The 25,878-nt window shown below is 48.1% G+C and overlaps 1 protein-coding gene across 1 annotated transcript in view; it reads left to right on the top strand.

Annotated features, from left to right (window-relative positions):
• Window positions 1–25,878, top strand: part of trak1a (trafficking protein, kinesin binding 1a) — a 226,082-nt gene that overhangs the window by 79,473 nt on the left and 120,731 nt on the right. The window contains 2 exon segments of the mRNA XM_038796604.1: window positions 1,250–1,341; window positions 19,196–19,494. Coding sequence (XP_038652532.1) covers window positions 1,337–1,341; window positions 19,196–19,494 — 304 coding nt within the window. The 5' untranslated portion in view covers window positions 1,250–1,336.

A 25,878-nucleotide genomic window follows, 5' to 3' on the forward strand; every position in this document is an offset into this window, starting at 1 on the left:
ACAATGCAAGCAGCTTAAAGGGTGTTCTTTTTTTTTCCCCCTCCAAAGGATTATTGTTTCATGATCTATTTGGAAATAATTCTACTTTATCTGCGCCTCCTTCAAATTAGTATCAATTAGGTTAACAAATAGGTTTCAACAGTAAAGTGCAGAATCCACGTTTGACAATCTCCCCGGGACGCTATTTTTCCCACTAAGTTGTCTGTTTCGCAAGTCTGGTGATGTCCTAATTCTGTTCTTCTTGACTGCCAACTATGGAAACCACCATTTATTAAATTGCTTCATTTGGCATCACGCTCAGAATATTTAGTGCAGAAGCTTGGAATTGGGCACCCTGCCATCCTGTACTTGATGCACCTTTTTATAAGGGTAACAATCTCCGTGATCCGGATGATTCAGCCGACCAGTTTGTGAAGTGGTTTGATCGAGGCGTTGCAAACTGAGGCTGAAGGAAAGCTGTGTTACACAGCAGCTCAAAAATTTGATGCAAACTCCGTGTGTCCGAGGATACGGGTTAGAAGCATTCATTTCATTTCAGCAGGAGAATTATTTTTGCGTGTGCCAGTCCCAAGAGTTGTATCACGCTAGCGGTTAATCTTCACTGGCTAATGTGACTGTGAATACGTTGCTGGGTGAAGGAATATTGGGGAAATTGAATCATCATTTTGTGTGTTGTATTGAGATCTTTCCAACCTATTTGTCTGGTGTAATATAGTTAATTTTTCCTGTCTTGATAAATATTCTTATTCTTTGTGCAGTTCACCAGCAGAGCCCTGCAAATTCGTTCACTCATTTTCCTCCTCGGTTTCTTCAAATAAATGTTCGAATCTATCCAATCTGGGTTCCTTCTGGGATCTAACTTGTGGTACCTGCTGAAATCGTACCAGCACTATGACTTGAAGTTCAAAGTAGCTTATAACCGTTTTTAGCACCCCGCAGGTATAATGTTATAAATAATGTGTTGCAGTGCATGACTGACGCCCATTTATATTTCACATGTGAAGATTGGTTCTTCAAATTCTCCCCCTTCTCCTCAATGGAAACACTTGGCCATTGTATATGCTCTATAATAAATCGTCAATTTAACATGTGTTTTATGCCAAATGTTACTCTTTGGTCAGGTAGCGGCTTAAAAGTATGAATATTTGTGTCAATTTCACACCATTCCTGTCAGTAATGAGTGAAGCACGGCAGGCTGCTTCGTTCATTACTAACCACATGGAAACTGAAACACTTTTTCTTTTAGCAGGGTTTATACGCAGACAGCAAGTGGCACAAGGTCATGTAGCTCGGCTGGTGACTTTTGACCCATGCAGGATACACGTTTTTACACGTAATGCTGTGAGTTGACTTCTTTCTTGGCATGCCAATGCTGCTTGGGCGGTGGAACCGGGAGTGCAAATATCTGACTAAACCAGCAAGTCGCCCTCCTTCTTTTTATGGCGCGAGTGTGTAAGCATGTGAAATCTTCATGGGGTCTTGCACTAGTAAGTACGATGATGAATGCGCACTTCACATGGGTCGACTATAAAACTTGCTCTGCATTGTGACCGTCCTAATATGCTTGGGCTTGGTGGGACTGAGCAATCTAACACTTGAGAAAAGTACTCATGAGCGCAGGTCTGTCACTGACGGTGCTGTTGGGGACAATGTAACGCGATGGTTGAGAATTATCACTTGAACTTGCTCTTTGAGAGATTTTCCTACCCATCGCTGCTTCCCCCCCCCCCCCCCCCCCCCCCCCAACCACTCCATGCCAATATGTGAAACAAGATTTCTAACAAAATTATTCCAAATATTCTGACCAATTGGTATTTGGAAGACTATTAATGGAGTCACACACTTTCTCTCTTCCCCCCCACCCCCCCTATATTTGCTCAGTGCTTCTTTCTTGTAAACATGGTTCATGGGTAGGATCCCCCCGAGAAATGTATAATCAAGGCCTAAAATAGGAATGGGATTGAGCTCCTTAGTCCCTTGAGCCTGTTCTGCCACTGAATGAGATAATGACCGATCTGCTGACCAAGCCCCTCGACAACCCTTACTTAGCCCTGCATTGCTTAATATCTTCAATTTACAGCAATCTTTCATTTATAAGAATCTTAACAATCTCCGATGTAAAATGAACAATTGATCCAGCACTGATCTGATTGACATTTGCAGAAGAGAGTTTCAAACTGTGAGCAAATTAGTAGGGCCGTTTCTCGACTTGACTCCTGGGTCTACATTTTAAAGTGTGCCCTTTAGCCCTTCACTCCCTGACCAGCGGATACGGTATCTGTCCATCTCCCCTGTCTGTTCTCCAGAGTATCTCGATCACAGCACCTAAACGATTAAACAGAATCCAGTGCAAGTGAATTTTTGAAACCCTTTATGGCCATCTTTAAAAAAAATATATAAATAAATAATTTTTAGAGAACCCAATTTTTTTTTTCCAATTAAAGGGCAAATTAGTGTGGCCAATCCACCTAACCTGCACATCTTTTGGGTTGCGAGGGTGAAACCCACGCAGACACGTGGAGAATGTGCAAACTCCAAACGGACAGTGACCCGGGGCTGGGATCGAACCTGGAACCTCAGCGCTGTAGGCAGCAGTGCTAGCCACTGCGCCATCGTGCCGCCCGTACACCCATCTTCAATCCTCTTGTGCAGCAGCTCAATATCACGGCTTCAATGCTCTGCAAAGTGCATTTCTTCCAATTTCACAGGTTCAAAATTGATTTAAAATTGAAGTCCATACTTCAAATGATCCTTGCCGAGTCATGCAATTGATTGTCTGTCTCTTTGAGTACCTTCTTATGGCTTCAGCATGAGTTAAGGATTGCATGTTCTTACAAACACTGACTAATGCCGTGAATGATGGTTGGATGGCATAGTACTTTCGTTTTCATACTTATTGGTAGAATATGTGGCGTTAATTCCGTATTTTCCTTTGCTCCCTGGTTGCTAAGTTTTATAAATGTTTTTTTAATTTTTCCAATTAAGGGGCAATTTATTGTGGCCAATCCACCTACCCTGCACGCCTTTGGGATGTGGTGGTCAGACCCATGAAGGCACGGGGAGAATGCCTGTGTGGAGTTTGGACAGCGACTCGGGGCCGGGATCGAACCCGGGGTCCTCAGCGCTGTGAGGCAGCAGTGCTAACCACTGGTTGCCAAACTGATCTCCAATTGTGTACATTAAATTTTATGTTTGATACGTGGAGATTGGCAGGAAATTTAGGTGTTGAAGGGGCACAATACCAATGAGACTTCCACAGGAAGTTCCAGTCCTTTGCCATTTATGTTCACCATCTTCCCCACCCCCAAGCCAATTTTCTCTCCATAATATGGTGAGTTGCTACTTTAAGAAATAATAATGGGCTGGATTTAACAGTGGGAATAAGGGTCTTGTCTGCTGGCTGGAGAGCCAACGAGAGCACTTTGTCGAGGAAGGTCCACCGCTTGAAGTGTCAGACGGGCACAGTGGCAGGCCTTCTCCGGGATCAAGGGCCTTGTGGCTATAAGTCCCACCCACTGACATCTGCCAGCCAATCCAAAGCGGGCAGCTCTGTTGGATGGTAGCACCATCAGGGAGGCAGTGGCTGCTGCCAGTCTCGCACCAACCCAAGGTCTAGGATCGGTGTTGGATCCTAGGACACCGGGCGCATGGCGGCAGGAGGGGTTTGGGGTCACGGGTGGGGGGGTCACTGGAGAGGTATGATGATAGGCCTCAGTAGCCAGAGCAGGGAAATGCATGTGTGGGAGAAAACCAGAGCACCCGGAGGAAACCCACGCCCACACGGGGAGAACGTGCAGACTCCGCACAGACAGTGACCCAGCAGAGAATCGAACCTGGCGCTGTGAAGCCACAGTGCTGTCCACTTGTGCTACCGTGCTGCCCATGTGATGAAAAGTCATTGGACTGCCAATTAGTTTTAACAACAAAAAAGAACATTTATTAAGCATGAAAAAATTGGATTCTGATATTACTTTTGTAGCAATTACGCACATATGTTAGATTAAAACTGATTACAGTTACAATAGTTTCATTAGCACAACAAGTCCCTTTTAAGCATACAAGATGATTGTGGTCATACACACACTGCTCTAAACCCAAGGTTAATGTCTGTGGATTTCTTCCCCCCCCCCCCCCCCCCCCCCAAACCACCACATGAAAGTTTCCAAGCTCTGCTCCCAAAACCACGCACTGAAGTCTTTGTTCACAATAATTAGGGGCAACGTGGTAGCCACCATGCTGCCCCCTTGCTATTTGGACTATATCTTATTTGGGAAACATGCATCTTTCCATCCCCCTTGTCCTGTCCAGCTTCTCCTGGTAGAGTTCAGAGATGTTCGCTCCCCTGGGTCCTGGCTCCAACAGCAACATATCGAACTAAAACTTAAAAAAGCTTTTCTACCGTTCATAATGACTGCCACTACTCTGTATTCTTCACACTGTCGCCCTCTAAGCTCAATGGAAACACATTTACAACCTAACCAACCCCCACACATCGATTCATGCTAGCAAAAGGATTACTTGCCAGTTCTAGACTCGGAGTTACCCTACCTTCCAGGACTTCTGACATAACATCTGCAAATCCCTGCCAGAATCCCCCCAATTTCAGACATGCTCAGAACATATGCACATGGTTGGCCGGGCTATCCCCACACCGCCCACATCTGTCCTCCACCTCAACAAAGAACCTGCTCATCCGGGCTACAGTCATGTGGGCCCTGTGGACCACTTTGAACTGGAACAGGCCAAGTCTGGCACAGGACAAGGATGAATTGACTAGAAAAAGGATTGCTAACTATAGGTTTTACCCTTCCAGGCACAGAATCATTAAATTAAACCCATTTAAAACTATACCTTATTTCTAACCAATACAAATTTACCAATTTGTTTACCAATACAAATATAAATCCCTTAAAACTACCTTTGTTTGCCTAACAGATGGTCAGTGAAGCTTTGGTTTAACTGCTGAGGAGAGCAAGATAAATGTCAAAGACCCATTTGAATAATTTTGTGGTACATAATTATCTGCAGAGGGATATAGATCGGTTAAGTGAGTGGGTACAAATTTGGCTGGCGGAATATCATAGAATCATAGATTTACAGTGCAAAAGGAGAACATTCGGCCCATCGAGTCTTCACCGGCCCTTGGAAAGAGCACCCTATCCCTGTAACCCAATAACCCCACATAACCTTTTTTTTGGACACTAAGGGCAATTTAACGTGGCCAATCCACCTAACCCGCACAACTTTGGACTGTGGGAGGAAACCGGAGCACCCGGAGGAAACCCACGCAGACACGGGGGGAACGTGCAGATAGTAACCCAAGCCAGGAATCGAACCTGGGACCCTGGAGCTGTGAAGCAAGAGTCCTGACCACTGTGCTACCTACCGTGCATATACCGTGAATATAATGTGGGAAAATGTGTGGTTATGCACTTTGGTAGGAAGAATAAAGGAGCTGAATATTATTTAAATGGAGAGAAACTGCACCATAAGAGGGATTTGGGGGTTTGTGTCCATAAAAAGCTAGCATACAAGTTCAACAGGTAATTATAATGATCTTTATTGTCACAAGTAGGCTTACATTAACACTGCAATAAAGTTACAGTGAAAAGCCCCTAGTCACCACATTCCGGCGCCTGTTCGGGTACACAGAGGGAGAATTCAGAATGTCCAATTCACCTAACAGCATGTCTTTCGGGACCTGTGGGAGGAAACCGGAGCACCCGGAGGAAACCCTCGCAGACACGGGGAGAACGTGCAGACTCCGCACAGGCAGTGACCCAGCCGGGAATCGAACCTGGGACCCTGGCGCTGTGAAGCCACAGTGCTAACCACTGTGCTACCGTGCTGCCCTTGGTAATTGGAATGTTGGCCTTTATTTTGAAGAAAATGGAGTATAAAAATAGGGAAGTCTTGCTAAAACTATACAAGACCACACCTGGAATACTGTGATCAGTTTCTGTCCCCTTATGTGAGGAAAGATATACTGGCAATGGAGGCAGTCCAGAGAAGGTTCACTAGGTTGGTCCCGGGTATGGAGTGATTTCCATGTGAGGAGAGGTTGAGTAGGTTGTGCCTGTACTCATTGGGGTTTAGAAGAATGTGAGATGACCTTATTGCAGCATATAGGATTCTCAGGGGGTTTGAGAGGGTAGCGTCTGAGAGGTTATTTCCCCTTGTGAGAGAGTCCAGGACAGGCATTTTCAAAGTCGGGGTTGTGACCCGCGGGAGGGTCGCGGAGCCGTCCGGCGCGGCGTTCCCGATGCGCAGATTCACGTGCAACAGCCGCAGCAGCCGGCTTTTAACAATGCCGGCTCCGAATGGCCTTCAAAATGACGGCCGCGACCATGTAAAACAATTTGGGCGCACTGAGCATGCGTGCCCGCTCATCAGTGCGCATCCGCAGAACCGCGTGGGCGTGAGCTCCAATAAGGAAAACTGATCAGCCAGCATTTAAAGGCAAGTTTTCACCCAAAATGTGAATGTACTTTTTTTCTAATTCACTTATGAATTTCTTTTCTATTTCTTTTTTTTTTAATAAACAATTTTATTGAGGTAGTTTTTGGCTTTGTAAACAGTTACAGACATCAACAGAAAGAAAGCAAAAAAGGCAAAAATGTGCAAACATCCACGTCCATTCAATACTTCAATCGTAACATACTGCACCAGCCCGCTCTTCTCCCACCGGTACTACCCGCCATTTTATCCCTCCTACTCTACTCTACTCTACCCCCCCCTGCTGACGCTCACTCTCCCGCAAATAAGTCAATGAATGGTTGCCACCTTCGGGCGAACCCCTGTACAGATCCCCTCAAGGCGAACTTAATTTCTTCCATACCCAGGAAACTCGACACGTCCGCAAGCCACAACTCAGTCTTCGGGGGCTTTGAGTCCCTCCACGCTAATAGTATTTGTCGCCGGGCTGTCAGGGAAGCAAAGGCCAAAACATCGGCCTCTTTCTCCCCCTGGACCCCCGGGACTTCCGCAACCCCAAAAATTGCCACCCCTGGACCCATCGCCACTCTTGTTTTTAGCACCCGGGACATGATCCCCGCAAATCCCTCCTAGTACCCCCTAAGCTTAGGGCATGCCCAAAACATGTGAATGTGGTTCGCTGGTCCCCCCCCGCGCATCTAGCGCATTTGTCCTCTATCCCAAAGAATTTGCTCATCCGAGCCACCGTCATGTGGGCCCGGTGAACGACCTTAAATTGAATCAGGCCGAGCCTGGCACATGTTGCGGTCGAATTTACCCTACTCAGGGCTTCTGCCCACAGCCCGTCCTCCATTTCCCCGCCTAGCTCCTCCTCCCATTTAAGTTTCAGTTCCTCCGTCTGGGACCTTTCCTCCCTCATGAGCACCTTATAAGTATCATAGACTCTACCCTCACCTTCTTTTCCCCCCCTAGAGACTATTCTGTCTTGGATCCCCATTGGTGGGAGGCGTGGGAAAGATGGGACCTGTCTACGGACAAAGTCCCGCAACTGTAGGTACCTAAAATCATTTCCCCTTACCAGACCAAATTTCTCCTCCAAGCTCCTCAAACTCTCAAAGCTCCCTTCCAGGAACATATTGCCCACCCTTCCCACCCCAGCCCGCCGCCATGCTCAAAACCCCCCATCCATGCTCCCGGGGGTAAACCGATGGTTGTCGCAGATTGGCGCCCAAACCGACGCCCCCATCTCCCCTACATGCCTCCTCTACTGGCCCCATATCCGCAGGGTCGCCACCACTACTGGGCTGGTGGAGTACCTGGCCGGCGGCAGCGGTAGAGGAGCCGTGACCAGGCCTGCCAGGCTGGAGCCCCTGCACGAAGCCGCCTCCACCCGCTCCCAGATAGACCCCGTACCCACCATCCACTTCCTTATCATAGCGATGTTGGCCGCCCAGTAATAATTGATCAGACTCGGCAAAGCCAGCCCTCCCTCACTGCGGTTCCTCTCCAACATCGCCTTCTTCACCCGCGGAGACTTTCCCACCCAAACAAAGCTCATGATCATCCTGTTAACTCTTTTGAAGAAGGACTGTGGGACAAAGATCGGGAGGCACTGAAAAACAAACCGAAATCTAGGGAGGATTGTCATCTTTACAGTCTGCACCCTCCCTGCCAGCGACAGCGGGAGTGCATCCCATCTCCGAAACTCTCCCTTCATTTGCTCCACCACCCTGGCCAAATTTAACTTGTGCAGCCTGCCCCAGTCTCGCACCACCTGGATCCCCAAGTACCGGAAAATTTCCTCAACCAGCCTAAACGGTAGCCCTCTCAATCTGTTCTCCTGGCCCCTTGCCTGTACCACAAACATTTCACTCTTGGCCATATTTAATTTGTATCCTGAAAACTGGCCGAACTTGCTCAACGTTCCCAGTATACTTCCCATCCCGGCCACTGGGTCCGACACGTACAGGAGCAGGTCGTCCGCATAAAGAGAGACCCTATGTTCTACCCTGCCCCTCACCATCCCCTTCCATCCCTCTGCGGCTGTCTGCGCAATCGCCAGCGGCTCTATGGCCAGCGCAAACAGCAGCGGGGAGAGCGGGCAGCCCTGTCTGGTCCCTCGGTACAACCTAAAGTACTCCGACACTTCTCTGTTAGTCCTGACGCTGGCCTTCGGGGCCTGATATAATAATTTGATCCAATCCACCAGTCCCTCCCCGAACCCAAACCGTCCGAGCACCTCCCATAGATAGTCCCACTCCACCCGGTCAAAGGCCTTCTCGGCGTCCATCGCCACCACTACCTCTACCTCCCTGCCCGCCGGGGGCATCATTATCACATTAAGTAATCTTGTCAGGTTGGCCGCCAGCTGCCTACCTTTCACGAACCCCGTTTGATCCTCCCCAATCACCTCCGGTACGCAGTCCTCCATTCTAACCGCCAGTACCTTTGCCAGGAGCTTGGCGTCTACATTAATCAGGGAGATTGGCCTGTAGGACCCACACGCCTCCGGGTCTTTACCCCGCTTCAATATCAGTGATATAGTGGCTGTGACATTGCCGGCGGCAGGGTCCCTCTGTCCCTTGCCTCATTAAAAACCCTCGCCAAGACCGGGTCCACCAACTCCGAGAACTTCCTATAGAACTCTACTGGGTGTCCATCCGGCCCCGGGGCTTTCCCCGACTGCATGGCCTTTAGGCCTCCCAATACCTCCTCCACTCTAATCGGGGCCCCCAGCTCATCCACTCGCCCCCCACCTACTGTTGGGAATGTTAACCCGTCCAGAAACCTTTTCATCTCCTCCGGTTCTTCCGGAGGCTCCGAAGTATACAGCTTGCAATAGAAGTCCCGGAATACCTTATTCAATCCTGCCGGGTCCTCCACTTTGAGCTGCCCCCCCCCCCCCCCCCCCCCCCCCCCCAATTATTAGCCTGCGAGAGTCCAGGTCCGGGATCTCCCCAGCACTCTTTTAATGAAGTCCACGTCATCCCAGTTCGGGGCATATATATTCACCAGCACCACTCTTCTCCCCTCCAGTCTGCCCCGTGCCATCAGGTATCTGCCCCCCCCCCCTGTCTGCGGCTATGCCCTCTGCCTCAAATTGTACCCGCTTGTTGATCATGATTGCCACCCCCCTGGACTTCGAGTCCAAGTCCGAGTGGAAGACCTGACTAATCCAGCCCTTCCTTAGTCTAGTCTGGTCAGACACTTTCAGATGTGTCTCTTGCAACATAATTACGTCCGCCCTCCGAGCCCGTAAGTGCGCGAACACCCGCGCCCTCTTAACCGGCCCATTCAGTCCCCTGACGTTCCAGGTGATCAGCCTGGTCGGGGCGCTGTGTGCTTTCTTGGTGGTAGCATTGATGTGGGTGGACCAGGACAGATTTTTGGAGATATACACCCCTAGGAATTTGAAACTGCTAACCATTTCCACCTCGGCCCCGTTGATGCTGACAGGGGTGTGTATGGTACTTTGCTTCCTGAAGTCAATGACCAGCTCTTTAGTTTGTTGATCAAATGTCTGGACGCAAGTTGGGTGAATAGAATTTTCTCACAATCATAGAGTAATCATAGAATTTACAGTGCAGAAGGAGGCCATTTGGCCCATCGACTCTGCACTGGCCCTTGGAAAGAGCACCCTACCTGAGCCCACACCTCCACCCCGTCCCCGGAACCCAGTAACCCCACCTATTTTTTTTTTGGACACGTCATGGCCAATCCACCTAACCTGCACATCTTTGGACTGTGGGAGGAAACCGGAGCACCTGGAGGAAACCCACACAGACACGTGTAGACTCCGCACAAACAGTGACGCAAGCCGGGAATCGAACCTGGGACCCTGGAGCTGTGAAGCAACTGTGCTAAACAATGAGCTACCGTGCCGCCGCTCAACCATTGGGATGTTGAGTTGACAAGAGATGCTGACAAAAGTGCAAGCAGCACATCCCAATGGCTTGGCCTGGCCCCCGGGATTGATGTTCAAATGGAAGACCCTCCAAAGACTTGTGGTTTCAAGAAAAGTTACTCCGGGGATTTATTTTATACATCCATTCCTGGGTTGTGGGCATCGCTGGCTGGGCAAGGAATAACTTCCCACCCCTAATTGTCCTTGAGCTGAGTGGCTGGCTCGGCCATTTCAGAGGACCGTTAAGCGTCAACCACATTGCTGTGTGTCTTGTGTCACATGAATGCACTCAGTCTTTTTCCCATGGTTGGGGAATCGAGAACTCGAGGGCATAGGTTTAAGTTAAGACGGAAAAGAATTAATGGGAACCTGAGGAGCAACGTTTTTACCCAGAGGGTGGTACGTATGTGGAATGAGCTGCCGGAGGAAGTGGTTGAGGCAGGGACATTGACAACATTTAAAAGGCATTTGGACGGATAATAATAATAATCTCTTATAGTCACAAGTAGTCTTCAATAAAGTTACTGTGAAAAGCCCCTAGTGGCCACATTCCGCCGCCTGTTCAGGGAGGCCGGTACGGGAATTGAACCTGCGCTGCTGGCCTTGTTCTGCATTACAAGCCAGCTGTTTAGCCCACTGTGCTAAACCAGACCCTACATAGAATATATAGATAGGAAAGGTTAGGGGGGATTTGGGCCAAATGGAGTTAGCTTAGATGGACTTTTTGGTTTGCATGGACCAGTTTGGGACGAAGGGTCTGTCTCCGTGCCATAGATTCTGTGATTCTATGTAGATCAGGCCAGATAAAGATGGTGGATTTCCTTCTCTAAAAGACGTGCGAGAACCAGATGGGTTTTTAACCACCATTGACAATGGTTGCATGGTACATCATTAGACTTTTAAGTCCAGATTTTTATTGAATTGAAATGTCGCCATCTGCTGTGGCGGCATTTGAGCCCCAGTTGCCAGAGCATTACCTTGGGCCCTCTGGATTGGTAATCCAGCGACGATACCACTGTGCTATAGCCAAGAGATTGACTGTTCTGTACTCCTTGAGATGAGGGATCTTGGGTGAATTACATATTCACTACAAAAGAATCTTAAATATGGAGAGGCAGGAATGAGCCTGCCCTTGTCTATCCTGTTGTGATCCTGATTGAGAAAATAAACAGGGTGATTTCATGTGGGCTTGTGATTCCTCCTGTAAGGTTTGCGAAATGCACAAAAGTCCTGGAATTACTTTGCAGTGATACATGGCTGGAAATTGCAACCAACATGTTTAATTGGAGCAGGCGTTATTACTCCCTTGTCATGCTCCGGGATACATGGTAATTACAATATTGTCATGAACAACTGTGCCTGGTGCCACTGAAATTGTGCAATTTATATTTGTGCTGCATTGCGGTACATGTAATATTGGAAAGTGGACTAAAACTGTGGAAGCTCTATTGTTAACGCACGGTGCAAAGGGAAGCCAGAGTGTATTGCCGAAGCAAACAAGACCTTGCGACTTACAGGGTGGGAGATTGGGGCACAGTGAGGGAAACTTTCCTGGACAGAACTTCAACACGTGAGCCCATATTAAATTTACCTGGGGTGTCCTGGATTTGAAAATAGTGAGAAAATCAGAAGAGCCGATTGCTACTAGTTTTGGCACTGTTGGTGAAAACGCTGGTGTCGCCACTGGGATCCAAGAGGGAGTGTTTACTGAAGCACTGTGGCTTTGGGTGGTGCTGCCAATCGCCAGCCGAGCAGGATTCTCCGGCGTGCGATTAGGGAAGCGAAGGCAAGGGCATTGGCCCCCTTCCCCATAGCTCTGACTGCTCCGATACCCTGAATGATTGCCACTATTGGGCATGGCTTCACCCTCACCCTCACAACCTTGTGCATTGCTTCGGAGAAGGCTGCCCAGAACCCAGCAAGCTTGGGGCAAGCCCAAAACATGTGGGTGTGGTTGGCTGGGCCCCTCTGGCACCGCTCACATTTATCCTCCACCTCCGGGAAGAACCTGCTCATTCGGGTTCCGGTCAGGTGCGTTCTGTGCACCACTTTGAGCTGCATTAGGCTTAGCCTTGCGCAGGAGGAGGTGGAGCTCACCCTGCTCAGTGCTTCGCTCCAGAGTCTCCATCCTACCTCTGTCCCCAGTTCGTCCTCCCATTTCTGTCTGGTCCCGTCCAGTGGTGTTTGAGCTCTGTCCAGTAGCTGTCCGTATATTTTCCCACATAGCCCCCTCTTCTCTCTGCTTGTGCCTATCAGATCCTCTAGTAGCGTGCTTTCTGGGGCCCCGGGGTACCCTACTGTCTCTTTGCGGAGGAAGTGTTTTATTTGGAGGTGTCTCAATTCCTGTCCTCTTGCTAGTTTCCACTTCCTCGTCAGTTCGTCCAGTGTCGCCAGTCTGCGCCCTACGTAGAAGTCCCCGACCATCTGTCTGCCCCCGTCCTGCCTCCATCTTTTGAAGGTGGTATCTAGCATGGCTGGGGGAATCTGTGATAAGGGACATTTTGGTTATCCCGAAGTGCTGTCTCATCTGGGTCCACGTCCTCAGTGTGGCCGCTACCACTGGGCTCGTTGTGTATCTTGCTGAGGAGGATGGAAGTGTTGCTGTAGCCAGGGCCCGGAAGGTCATTCCTTTACAGGATGCCTCTTCCATTTGTACCCACTCTGTGTCAGTTTCTTGTACCCATCCCCTCACTCTTTCTGCCATTGCTGTCGGTGGTAGTATTAGTTACTGCTTTCGATAGATGTCTTTCAAAGTTGAAACCAGAAATATAGCACAGATATCGGCTGTCCACTGTTTTTTGTGTTGACTCTTTGCTGGAGAATTCTAACCTCATTCTGTCTTCCCCACTAACCACCTCCTGCCCGATGGTCCAATGTCTGCCTCTACTTCAAATGTTTGCCTGCTCTTCTAGAATTGTGGAATCGCGACAATGCAGAAGGAGGCCATTCGGCTCATCAAGTCTGCGCCGACCGTCTGAAAGAGCACGCAAACTAAGGTCAGGCTGCCACCCTATCCCAGTAACCCCGCCTATCCTTTTGGATCACTGAGGAGCAATTTACCAATCCACCGAACCTGCATATCTCTGGACTGTGGGAGGAATCTGGAGGAAAACCCACGCAGGCACGGGGAGTACGTGCAGACTCCACACAGACAGGCACCCGAGGCCGGAATTGAACCCGGGTCCCTGCCGCTGTGAGGCAGCAGTGCTAACCACCGTGCTGCTCTTCTCTTCAAAGTTACCAAGGCTTGTGTCGCTGTTGGCGTTTCAAGGGTTTGGGCTGGACTGTTGGCGACTGTTCAAGCCAATGGCTTAAATTTGCGCTGGGAAGTGACCATTAAGAAAAGTGGTTGCTCAACGTTTCCCGTCTGTGACATTATGTAGAATGTCTAGTTATATAAAGGGTTAATGTAAGCTCAAAAACTTGCTTTGCTGCAGCCTCTTGTTATGAAAATCTCTTTAAAAGGTCGTCACTAGACAATCTGTTTCAATCTGCCTTGGAGTAGGTTGATCCCTTACAAAATCTGCGATAATAACAGACGTAAGTAATTACCTAATTATCCCAAATGGCATTTCGTTCCCAAGTCATTATTCACAGGTTCGACAAAAGAGTGCGTGTGTGTAATTATAATGGAAGGTGTCACTCGCCAAATATGTAACTTGAAGTTAGTTGGAACGTATTAATCTCTGTCTGTTGCATCTGCCATTTACGTGAAGAGCTAACAGTAGAATCCAGTATGGATTGACCACTAGGTGGAGCTGGGAACAGGCCTATAAAAAGGACTGACTCTCAGGCTTCTGGGAGAGTATGGAGGAGAGGGGGAAAGAATGGAGGAGAAAGCAGAGTACAGTTTAAGACTCCGTATATGAAACAAATATTAGTATAGTGTAGATTAGTTTAATAGGAGTAAGTGGTTGAGCTGTATATAAAGTATTGTAATAAATGTTAGCTTTGTATTTGAACTTAGCTTGTATGATCTTTCACTACGACATCCATCCTGAATGCAAGAAACACAAAGAACACCACACCGTCCATCTCTAATCCGAGCGGAGCTGGTCTTCGCCAGCGAATTTTCAAGCAGTGTCCTCGTGGATTATTGAAGAATTAAAAAAAAAAAAATAAGCCAAAGGTTTGACTCCCTGTCTACTGATTCCTACTGGCAAGTACCTTTGAATTGCTGAGTGAGGATTGGGCTGAGCTCTGCTATGAGGTATCCCACCTTTGAAATAGCCTGCACGTTGTCTAAACTTACACCCAAGTGGTGTCTGCTTGCCTCAAATACCAGAGAATTGCTGGTCCTTGTTAATGAGTAAATAGGCTGTTTAAAACCAAGAGCTGCTAACAACTGGATACAGCAATAAAAATGATCAAAGATTGAGGCTGCTGTGTACATGTACTTACTATTTGGAAGCTGCTGATTTAAAAAAAAAACGATTGGATTGGATTTGTTTATTGTCACGTGTACCGAGGTGCAGTGAAAAGTATTTTTCTGCGAGCAGCTCAACAGATCATTCAGTACATGGAAGAAAAGGGAATTAAACAAAATTCAAGAAAATACATGAGAATACATAATAGGGCAACACAAGATATACAATGTAACTACATAAGCATTGGCATCGGTTGAAGCATACAGGGTGTAGTGTTAATGAGGTCAGTCAATAAGAGGGTCATTTAGGAGTCTGGTGACAGTGGGGAAGAAGCTGTTTTTGAGTCTGTTCGTGCGTGTTCTCAGACTTCTGAATCTCCTGCCCGATGGAAGAAGTTGGAAAAGTGAGTAAGCCGGGTGGGAGGGATCCTTGATTATGCTGCCCGCTTTCCCCCGGCAGCGGGAGGTGTTGATGGAGTCCATGGATGGGAGGCAGGTTCGTGTGATGGACTGGGCGGCATTCACGACTCTCTGAAGTTCCTTGCGGTCCTGGGCCGAGCAGTTGCTCATTCTCCACCTTGTGCATCAGCCTGTCAATTAGAACTTTACATTTCCACCATCAACAGTTCCTGTCCTCGGTTGACTTATTTGTGTCTACAGACTATTAAATGTTGGTGTTATTAAAGTTTACTTCATATCACTGATGCAATGAATTATGCCTCCATACTGCATTCTATTGTTAGCTATTCACCTGAGTGGCAGATGCAACAGACAGAGATTAATACGTTCCAACTAACTTCTAGTTACATATTTGGCGAGTGACACCTTCCATTATAATTACACACACACTCTTTTGTCGAACCTGTGAATAATGACTTGGGAATTAAATACCACTTGGGATAATTAGGTAATTACTTACGTCGGTTACCATTGCTGATTTTGTAAGGGATCAACCTATTCCAAGGCGGATTGAAACAGATTGTCTAGTGACGACCTTTTAAAGAGATTTTCATGACTAGAGGCTGTCGCCAAGCAAGTACAAAGAACAAAGAAAGGTACAGCACAGGAACAGGCCCTTCGGCCCTCCAAGCCTGTGCCGACCATGCTGCCCGTCTAAACTAAAATCTTCTACAGTTCCTGGGTCCGTATCCCTCTATTCCCATCCTATTCATGTATTTGTCAGGATGCCCCTTAAATGTCACTATCGTCCCTGCTTCCATCACCTCCTCCGGCAGCGAGTTCCAGGCACCCACTACCCTCTGTGTGAAAAGATTTGCCTTGTGCATCTCTAAACCTTGCCCCCTCTACCCTGGGAAAAAGCCTCTGACTATCCACTCTGTCTATGCCCCTCGTAATTCTGTAGACCTCTATCAGGTCGCCCCTCAACCTCCGTCGTTCCAGTGAGAACAAACCGAGTTTATTCAACCTCTGGATTATTTTCGATACCATGACTTGGATTTGTTGATAAATCAAATCTCTGGCTGTCACCTGTGCCTCACATGCAAGTTGACGTGGTAACACTTAGGAGTTCTGTCGGTGCTCTCTGACCAACTTTAAAAAAAATCTTTTTATTGGCTCTCTGATTAACTTTGACTTCCGGTTGACTAAGGCCTTAATTACAAAATTCCAAACCTTGTTTCCAAATCACCACCTGGCCTCGTGTTATTTTATTTTATTTTTAAAATTTAGAGTACCCAATTCATTTTTTCCAATTAAGGGGCAATTTAGCGTGGCCAGTCCACCTACTCAGCACATCTTTGGGTTGTGGGGGCGAAACCCATGTAAACACGGGGAGAATGTTCAAACTCCACATGGACAGTGACCCAGAGCTGGGATCGAACATGGGACCTTAGCACCGTGAGGCTGCAGTGCTAACTGCGCCGCCGTGCTGCCCCTGGCCTCATGTTAGAATTTACAGTGCAGAAGGAGGCCATTCAGCCCATCGAGCCTGCAATGGCTCGTGGAAAGAGCATCCTCCACAAGCCCACACTTCCACCCTATCCCAGTAACCCCACCCAACCTTTTTTGAACACTAAGGGCAATTTAGCATGGCCAATCCACCTAACCTGCACGTCGTTGGACTGTGGGAGGAAACCGGAGCACCCGGAGGAAGCCCACGCAGACACGGGGAGAGCGTACAAACTCCACACAGACAGTGACCCAAACCGGGAATCAAAACTGGGACCCTGGAGCTGTGAAGCAGCTGTGCTGACCTCAGTGTTATAACCTGCCTGATTACTACTGGCTGGGGACTATTGCCTATCCCACAATCATTAGTGGGTATGAGCTACCCCAATGAGGGGGATGGAGAAATCATTAGCAGAGTCACCTGCATAAATAGAGCTGACCAGTATGAAACCAGCTAGAGAGGAGAGAGCAGCACTGGAGTACTGCTGCTGTTGTGTATATAAAATTGCAAATAAAGTTATTTCTTTCAATTCTACAAACTCGTGCTGGATTTTTTGTGGCCCTCACAAAACCTCACCCCTCCTAATGTCTATAAACCTCCTCCAAACCTTGTGGTCCAATTTTGGGTTATTGGACATTCTTGATTTTAATTGCTCCATTACTGGTGGCTGTTACCTCCCTGAAACACATTTCCCCCTCTTACCTCTTTCTCCTCTCTACCCCCCCCCCCCTCCCCCTTTAAGATTCCCCTCAAGCCTGACTCTGACAAAGCTTTTGGTCATCCTGCCTTATTGACCTGATTTTGCTGCAATATAGATGACAAGGTTTCCGGTGTCTGCAAAAGGATGTTGCTGTCAGACCTACCTTGGGTAGGCTTGACAGCAACACCCATCGGCATACACACAATTGAACACGGAAATCCAAAGTTTGATTTGCTGCATTTAGGAGTAAGTGGCATTTTGCAAACTTGGAGCCGCATTCTCTCAGTTTTGTTTTTACAGTTTCGGCCTGCCCCTTGTACCCTCACCATCAATCCCATTTGAATTTACCGTAGAGAGAATCACGGAGCTTTACAACACAGAGTGGCCATTCGGCCCATGGTGTCTGTTCCGGCTAATAAGCACCTTTCTATTCTGTCTTTGTCCATATTTCACTTTATAAACATTGTTTCATAGTAATTTGTGTCTTCTCTGTTGTGCTTACCAGTTTGGACTGTGAGGGAATTTCCATCTTCCTGGTTGATCAGCTTCATTAATTCTTCCCTTGCTCACGGACACCCGAGATCCCCTATGGGGGTCCCTGCGATGGAATGGACATCAGATTTGAGGGAATGTCTTGCTGGTTGCACAATGTCTATGGGCAGTTTAGTGGGCGGCACCGTAGCATAGTGGTTAGCACTGTTGCTTCACAGCGCCAGGGTCTCGCGTTCGATTCCACTGTCTGTGCGTGGTCTGCATGTTCTCCCCGTCCGTGTGGGTTTCCTCCGGCTGCTCCGGTTTCCTCCCACAAGTCCCAAAAAACGTGCTTGTTCGGTGAATTGGACAGTCTGAATTCTCCCTCAGTGTATCCGAACAGGCGCTGGAATGTGGCAACTAGGGGCTTTTCACAGTAACCTCATTGCAGTGTTAAATGTAAGCCTGCTTGTGACAATAATAAGGATTATTATTATTACAACAAAAACGACAACCATTTTTCACACCGCAAAGTCTCGTGATGAAATAAAATAAATAAAAACGATTGATCCATTTTTCGCACCCCGCGAAAATAGTTTGGTGTGTATATATATATATATATTTTAAAAATAAACTTACAGTACCCAATTCTTGTTTTTTCCAATTAAGGGGCAATTTAGAATGGCCAATCCACCTACCCTGAACATCTTTGGGTTGTGGGGGTGAAACCCACGCAGACACGGGGAGAATGTGCAAACTTCACACGGACAGTGACCCAGGGCCGGGATTGAATCTGGGTCCTCGGCACCGTGAGGCAGCAGTGCTAACCACTAGGCCACCGTGCTGCCCTTGGTGTATATCTTTAGCAATTTAAAGTTGGATTACTCAAAGGTGGGGTTTTGAGACTGATTTGAACTTGTCTGCTTTGTGATAAAACTACTTTCAGCGGCGTTAGTCAAACTACAGAAAGCTCGTAAATACATTGAGAAGTATTTTTGAAAGCAATATGTAAAACAAAATTCTAAATTGTTGCCCAACTGGATGAGGTCGTGGCCGATTTTGCAGTATAGTTATGGAAATAGGTTTTGAGTGGAAAATTGGGGACAAGCATTTATCACCGAAATCTCAGACTGTCCAAGCAGAAACTCTACCCTATTGAATTTCCGAATATTGCACAAAACGCTCTTTTCTGGTGTCCGCCAGACGCGTGCCGATCTTCTGTGAACGCCAGTGTTTGATTCCTGCTTCCAGTGGACTATTGAGATGTAATATTGCTGCCGCTGGCTCCTGCCGTACAGTCGATCTTGAGTTGTGTTTCGCTACGAAAAGAAATTCTGCGATATGTTACTCCAGTTACCAAGATGAGAGTTCAGAGTGTAACGGTGTGTACCCTCTCTCTCGCTATTTTAGGTGCACTGAAGGTGCCAGGAGAGTCACAGAGGCAGGTCTGGTATTTGGCCTCCCGGATCAAGGGACCGACGCTCGTTCAATCAATGGCAATTTCCTTGACCCTGTGAAAGCTGTCAAGCTGGACGCCACAGCTTTCAGTGAAAAAGCCTCGGCTGACGCCCTGTCCGCCTCACAGACATTTGATTGCCCGCTTCACGCCTTTGCCACGGGCACTGATGAGGTGCACTACGTGAGTGAGGCAGTTTGCCTAGAAGATGCTTCCAGCAGCAATGTACAAAGGGATGCCTGCACCATTACTGGTAAGTGATGTACATTTTGAAAAATGACACAAATTATAAATATTGGTCCATTTTTGGTCTATACTCTGTTTCCCTTGACACCGATGCCATCCATCTCCCTGGCAACAGTCCGCGATGAAACCAGTTTGCGACTTTGGTGTGGTATTCACCCCTGAGGTCAGCTTCTGATCAGTACTGCCGCCTATTTCCATCTCCGTAACCTTGGCCCAACTCCGCTCGCCCATTGAAACCCTCGTTTGTGCCTTTTTGTTATCTCTGGGCTTGACGGTTACAATTAATTCCCACATTGCTCCATGGGAATCCCTGCTGCCCATGTCTGAACGGGCACCAAATCCTGTTCACCTGTCACACTCGTGGTTACAAAAGTAAGATAGGGGAACAATGAGGCGATTTACCTCAGCGCCGCAGACCCAGTGCTAACCGCTGTGCCACAAGCCATCCTCGCAATCCCCACTTTAACCCACTTACCACTTAACCCACCTGCCTCTTCGCCAACCCCTCAAACCTCCTCAGAGAATTGAATAAACGGCTTCCACCTTGGGGTGAACCCATTTGTCGACTCCCTCGAATTGAACGTGACCTTCTCCAGCCTCCGGAATTCTGCCAGGTCGCTCTCCCACACTCCCGCTAACGGCGGCTCCGAGATCCGCCACCCAAGCAAAATCCATTGTCCGGGCTATCAGGGAGGCAAAGGCCTCGCCCGCCCCCTCGACATCCGGGTCTTCCAACACCCGACTATCGCTACCTCTGGATTCGGGACCACCTCCGCACCCAGAACCTCGGACATCACGTCCAAGAACCTCTGCCAGAAACCCCTCCGTCTCGGATACGCCCGGAACCCCCCCCCCCCCCCCCCCCCCCCCCCCCCCCCCCACCGGCGCACCACCCACACCTATCCTCCACCCCCTCAAATAACTTATCCCCTCCACCGTCATATGTGCCCCATGCACCGCCTTAAACTGGCTGAGGCCATGTTCACCCTACGCAAGGCTTCCACCCCCACCTCCCATCCTAACTCCTCTTCTATCCCCCACCAGGGCTCCCTTCCATTCCATCAACGCCTTTTAAATATCCAACACCTTCCGCTCCCCTATTTCTGTGTTCGACAGCACCTTGTCCTGCAACCACCGGGCCAGTAGCCCAGGAAAGGACGGGACCTCTCTCCTTACAGTCCCAAACTTGCAGGTACCTAAAGCCATTCCCCCAGGGAAACTCCCAGACTTCCTCCAGGTCCTCCAGCCCTCCACATCTGCCCTGTATGAAGAAGTCGCCAAAGTGCTCAGTCCCTACTTCCCGCCACCCCATAAACCTATTATTATTACAAATCGGTGTCCACACTGAGGCACCCTCTGGCCCCATCACCTAGCTCATGGGAGTGCCTGCTGGCGAGAACGGTAAAGGCATCAACAACAAAGCCCTCAAACACCCTGCACGATGCCGCCTCCATCTGCCCCCACATCGAGCCCTCCCCCATGGCCCATTTCCTCACCCTAGCGATATTGTTCATCATGTTTGGCAATTGCAGGAAAGCCCGCTGGACCCGCGGGTCTACCCTACCCCCACAAACCTGGAAATCAACCCATTGACCTTCCTAAAAAATGACCTGCGGACAAAGATTGGGAGGTTCTGAAATACAAACATAAACCTCAGCAGCACCGTCTTTCACTGTCTGCACCCTTCCCGTCAGCGACAGCGGCAACAAACCCACCTCTTAAAATCCCCCTTCATCTGATCCACCAGCCGGGCCTTGTTCAGTTTATGCAACTGCATCCAGTTCTGCGTCACCTGCATTGCCAAAAACTAAAACTCGCTCCCACCACCCTAAATGGCAACTCCCCTAATCTCCCTTCCTTCCCCCTGGCCTCAACCCGGAACACCTCATTCTTTCCCATATTCAGTTTGTATCCCGAAAACCAACAACCTGGCGTCCACGTTCAATAACGATATCGGGCGGTACGACTCGCACTGCTCTGGATCCTTATCCTCCTTTAATATCAGGCAGTTGGAAGCCTGTGTCAATGTAGGGGGCTGTTCCATCCTCACCGTTCACCAGAACTACCAGCATCCCCTATAACATCCCACTCTCCATCGCGCACAGCAGCTTGTTCCTTCCCTGGTACATTTCCTGGTCTGCCTCGCCCATTGAAGAATCTTTTCCTTGTCCAGAAACGGTGCGACCGCATCACCATCGCCCTCGGCGGTTCGTGAGCCTGCAGTCTGTGCACTCAGTCCATCTCCAAAGGCCAATCAAAGGCCCCCTGTCCCGCCAATGTTCTGTTGACCACTGGCCAGGCAGAGCTCCCCACCACCCCCCCCTTGTGCTCTGCCATCTGATCCGATGGTATACTACGAGGACTCTCCTGCTCCTACATTTCTTTCCTCCTTACACCACACCGAGTCCGTGGCACCTAGTCTGTGGATCCATCCACCAACCACACCCGGCCACTCCTGCACCTCTTGCCCTCAAATACTTTGCCCTCCGGGTGGGGAAAAGACAGAAAAACCCACCTTGAGCGGGAGCCACCAAATGTGCCACCACTCACTCCATGGCCAACACCTGCAGTCCTGGGATTGGAGATTATTCAGATGGTCCACAGCCCAAAAAGATGTGCAGGGTCGATGGATTGGCCACACTAAAATTGCCCCTTCTAAAGAAAAAGGGATAGAGCAGGAAAATAAGAGTTAACTTGGGCAATGCAGTGAAAAAGTGTCAAGATTTCCAGGTGTTGAACGCAACAGAGAGAGTTATTTACATTTTGACCGTTTTTAGGTTGGCTCTATCTTTTAAAAAAAAAAAAAAAAATTTAGAGTACCAAATCAATTTTTTCCAATTAAGGGACAATTTAGCGTGGCCAATTCACCTACCCTGCGCATCTTTTGGGTTGTGGGCGCGAAACCCACGCAAACACTGGGAGAATGTGCAAACTCCACACGGACAGTGACCCAGAGCCGGGATCGAACCTGGGACCTCGGCGCCGTGAGGCAGCAGGGCTAACCCACTGCGCCACCGTGCTGCCCACCGTTTGGCTCTATCTGTAGGCAAAGAATCAATCAGTTATGTTACAGGAGACAGCTGCTAAATGTTATTTAGTGCAGGGGTTTGACCGTGCCTCTTTTGCTGTACCTTTGGCAACAGAATGAAAACTTCTGTGGCTACGCCCAAGGTCATTGTTAATCCTCAGCAGTACTGCAGAGAGAGAGAGCACCATCTCGAGAGCAGAAGGTGTTATTACACTGCATTGTCCCGTGCTGGCTTAGTCCGGCCATGTTGCAGCACCATCCGGTGGTGGAAAGCTGCAAGAACAGTTGAGGAAAGAGCTATATGCAGTATATGAACGTGACAGCCTGTGACCATGTAATGCACCATAAGTCAATTTATATGGGTGAATACACCATTTTCAATTACTTTTTTGTGTTCAGCAGAAGACATGCTGGTCGTGTGTCAGCCACGGCCCAGTTAGCAACGGTCTTGCCTCTGAGTCGGAATGTTGTCCTTCTCCAGGGCTTTGCAGAAAGACCAAAGCTGACAATCCAATGCTTAACATCGGCTCATATAGCGTTGCACTGTACGGTTGTTTATAGATTTCTGGCAATATCTTTATTTGATATTCAGTTTCACTCTCAGTCCCACCTACAGCCGCTCGCTCCTGACCCCTCGGCAAGCTTCTGGCTGGGTTCCCTGTGTCCTGCATGGCCGGCTCCTCCCCACCCCGTTCCTCCCACCTCCTCCGTTACCCAGTTCCTGAGTGGCTCCTGACTTCTGGCTTCGCTCCTGAACTCCTTGGCTCCCTCTGGTGTCAGAGGTTAGTCAGTGCTGGTAGCTGCTAACTGTGCCAACCAGCGCCTGCCACTAGATGGAACCTGGTCAATCATAGAATCCCGACAGTGCAGAAGGAGGCCAGTAGCCCATCGAGTCTACACCAGCCTTCTGAACAAGCACGCTACCTTGTATCAAACCCTACACTATCCCCCTAACGCCACCCAAGGCCAATTCAGCATGGCCAATCCACTTAACCTGCACATCTTTGGACTGTGGGAGGAAACCGGAGCACCCGGAGGAAAGCCATGCAGACATGTGGAGAAAGTGCAAACTCCACACAGACAAGTCACCTGAGGTCGGAATAGATCCCGGGTCCCTGGAGCTGTGAGGCAGCAGTGCTAACCACAGTGTGAGCGTATTTAGTGATGTATTTCATTTTGCAAGTTACATCAGCTAGGAACGCACAGTGCTGCCCGCATATGTTATGGTATTTCAACTTGTACATTGTTCTATTGTTCCTGGCAAGAGGTGTGTCTGAAGGAGCCAATCTCTGGCTTTCACATTGATCCCTGTGGGAATCTATTGATCCCAAAAAGCTACAACTCCAGTAGCACAATTGAAATTTTAATTTAAAGATTTATTAACAGGAAAAGCAAAGTTGAAAGTTACACAGTTAAGACTTCTTATAGTACAACTCCAAAAGAAACATGCTTAGTCAGAACTAGACAATTAAACTACCCTTTGGCAACAACCCACTATAGATTTTAACCATAAAAGACCGGTAAATATTATCAAAGTCACCGAATTATTGTCACTTTAATAAAGGTTGATCTCACAACTTCTCAAAAACTTCCACTCTGATGTGAAATGTTAATGTCAGGAGACACGCCTGACTTAACCCTGGGTGACTGCTTCCAATTGAAAACTTTAATTGCTGGACTGAGGGCTTTCCCCCAAATAAACTCAACTTAGTTTTACACCCTTTTCTGTTTCCCCCTTTCTGTTTCCCCCTTTCATCTCTAATTTCATTCTCCTTAAACACCTCTTTGAACTCAACTTCTCCAAATATGAAAATCTTTCATGTTTTCTATTTTGTCTCTGCTTTTGGATCAATAAAATTTAATACATCTTTCCCTGTTTCCGTACAAAATACCAAGTAAGACACAAATGTTCGTTTCAACTCTGAACTTCCTTTTGAAATTCCAGCACTGAAAAAACTATTTCCCCGCTTATCTCACAATACAAATTTCAGATCGAACCTATTTACTTGTAACAAAAACCCACCATAACCTCTAATTGCAAATGCAGATACATAACACCGTTAACCTTTCATCTCTTAGACATCACAGACAACCTGCCTGTAGTAACCACCCCCCCCCGTTTAATTAATAAGAATCTTTATTAGTGTCCCCCCCCCCCTGTTGAATTAATAAGAATCTTTATTAGTGTCACAAGTATGCTTACCTTAACACTGCAATGAGATTAGTGTGAAAACCTGCTAGTGTGCCTGTTTGGGTACACTGAGGGAGAATTCAGAATGTCCAATTCACCTAATGAGCACATCTTTTGGGACTTGTGGGAGGAAACTGGAGCACCCAGCATATACCCACGCAGACACGGGGAGAACGTGCAGACTCCGCACAGACAGACCCAAGCCGGGAATTGAACCCGGGTCCGTGGCGCTGTGAAGCAACAGTGCTAACCACTGTGCTACCATGCTGCTCTCAATTAACTCGGATTATGTATATATACACACACTTTTTTGAACTACACACAAAAGATATTCACAAAGATACATCGACATGTATCTCGTTGCACGTTAAACATTGCATTGTCCACAGAGCATTACTCTGGGTTTCTGGATTACTAGCCCAGTGACAACACCACTACGCCACCGCCTCTCCCTGACAGTCAGTGAAACTGCTTTTAGGGTTTTCGGAGGCTGGTTTAGCACAGTGGGCTAAACAGCTGGCTCATAAAGCAGAACAAGACCAGCAGCGCAATTTCAATTCCCGTACGAGCCTCTCCGAACAGACGCCGGAATGTGGTGGCTAGGGGCTTTTCACAGTAACTTAATTGAAGCCTACTCGTGACAAAAAGCTATTATTATTATTATTAAATAGCCCAGCAAACCACAGCACCCAAGGGCAATTGGGGTTGGACTACGAATGTTGGCTTTGCCAGCGATGTTCAGAGCCCATGAAATAATGTTTGTAAATAACTGATCTCTCTCAGACGGATTAAAACCAGACATCTGTAAGTATAGTTGAGCAAAAGCTAGAAATCTGTCACTAATACTTGGTAACGTTGACAAAAGCTGTATTACAGACGGCAAAGAAATATAATGCTCGCGAGATGAGCAATTTAGGTCGACATTTATAAATGGGGCAATCGCTTTGACCGTCTGGAGTCGTGCTCCATGCTCTCTGCTGATTGGCCAATTGAAAGGATGTTGAACCAGTGTGGTCTCACTGGTGTCACTGACCTTTGTTCAGTGTTCTTCCCCCGCCCCCATCCCAATCGTGCAAACACGCAATTGGAAATGATCGCTGTTCGAATGATTTATCCAACTTGATGGAAGTGTGCTATATTTACAAAAACGTTCAAGGGTCATTGTTGTGTAT

Source organism: Scyliorhinus canicula, chromosome 5 (assembly GCF_902713615.1).
Source record: "Scyliorhinus canicula chromosome 5, sScyCan1.1, whole genome shotgun sequence".
Classification (NCBI taxonomy): Eukaryota; Metazoa; Chordata; class Chondrichthyes; order Carcharhiniformes; family Scyliorhinidae; genus Scyliorhinus; species Scyliorhinus canicula.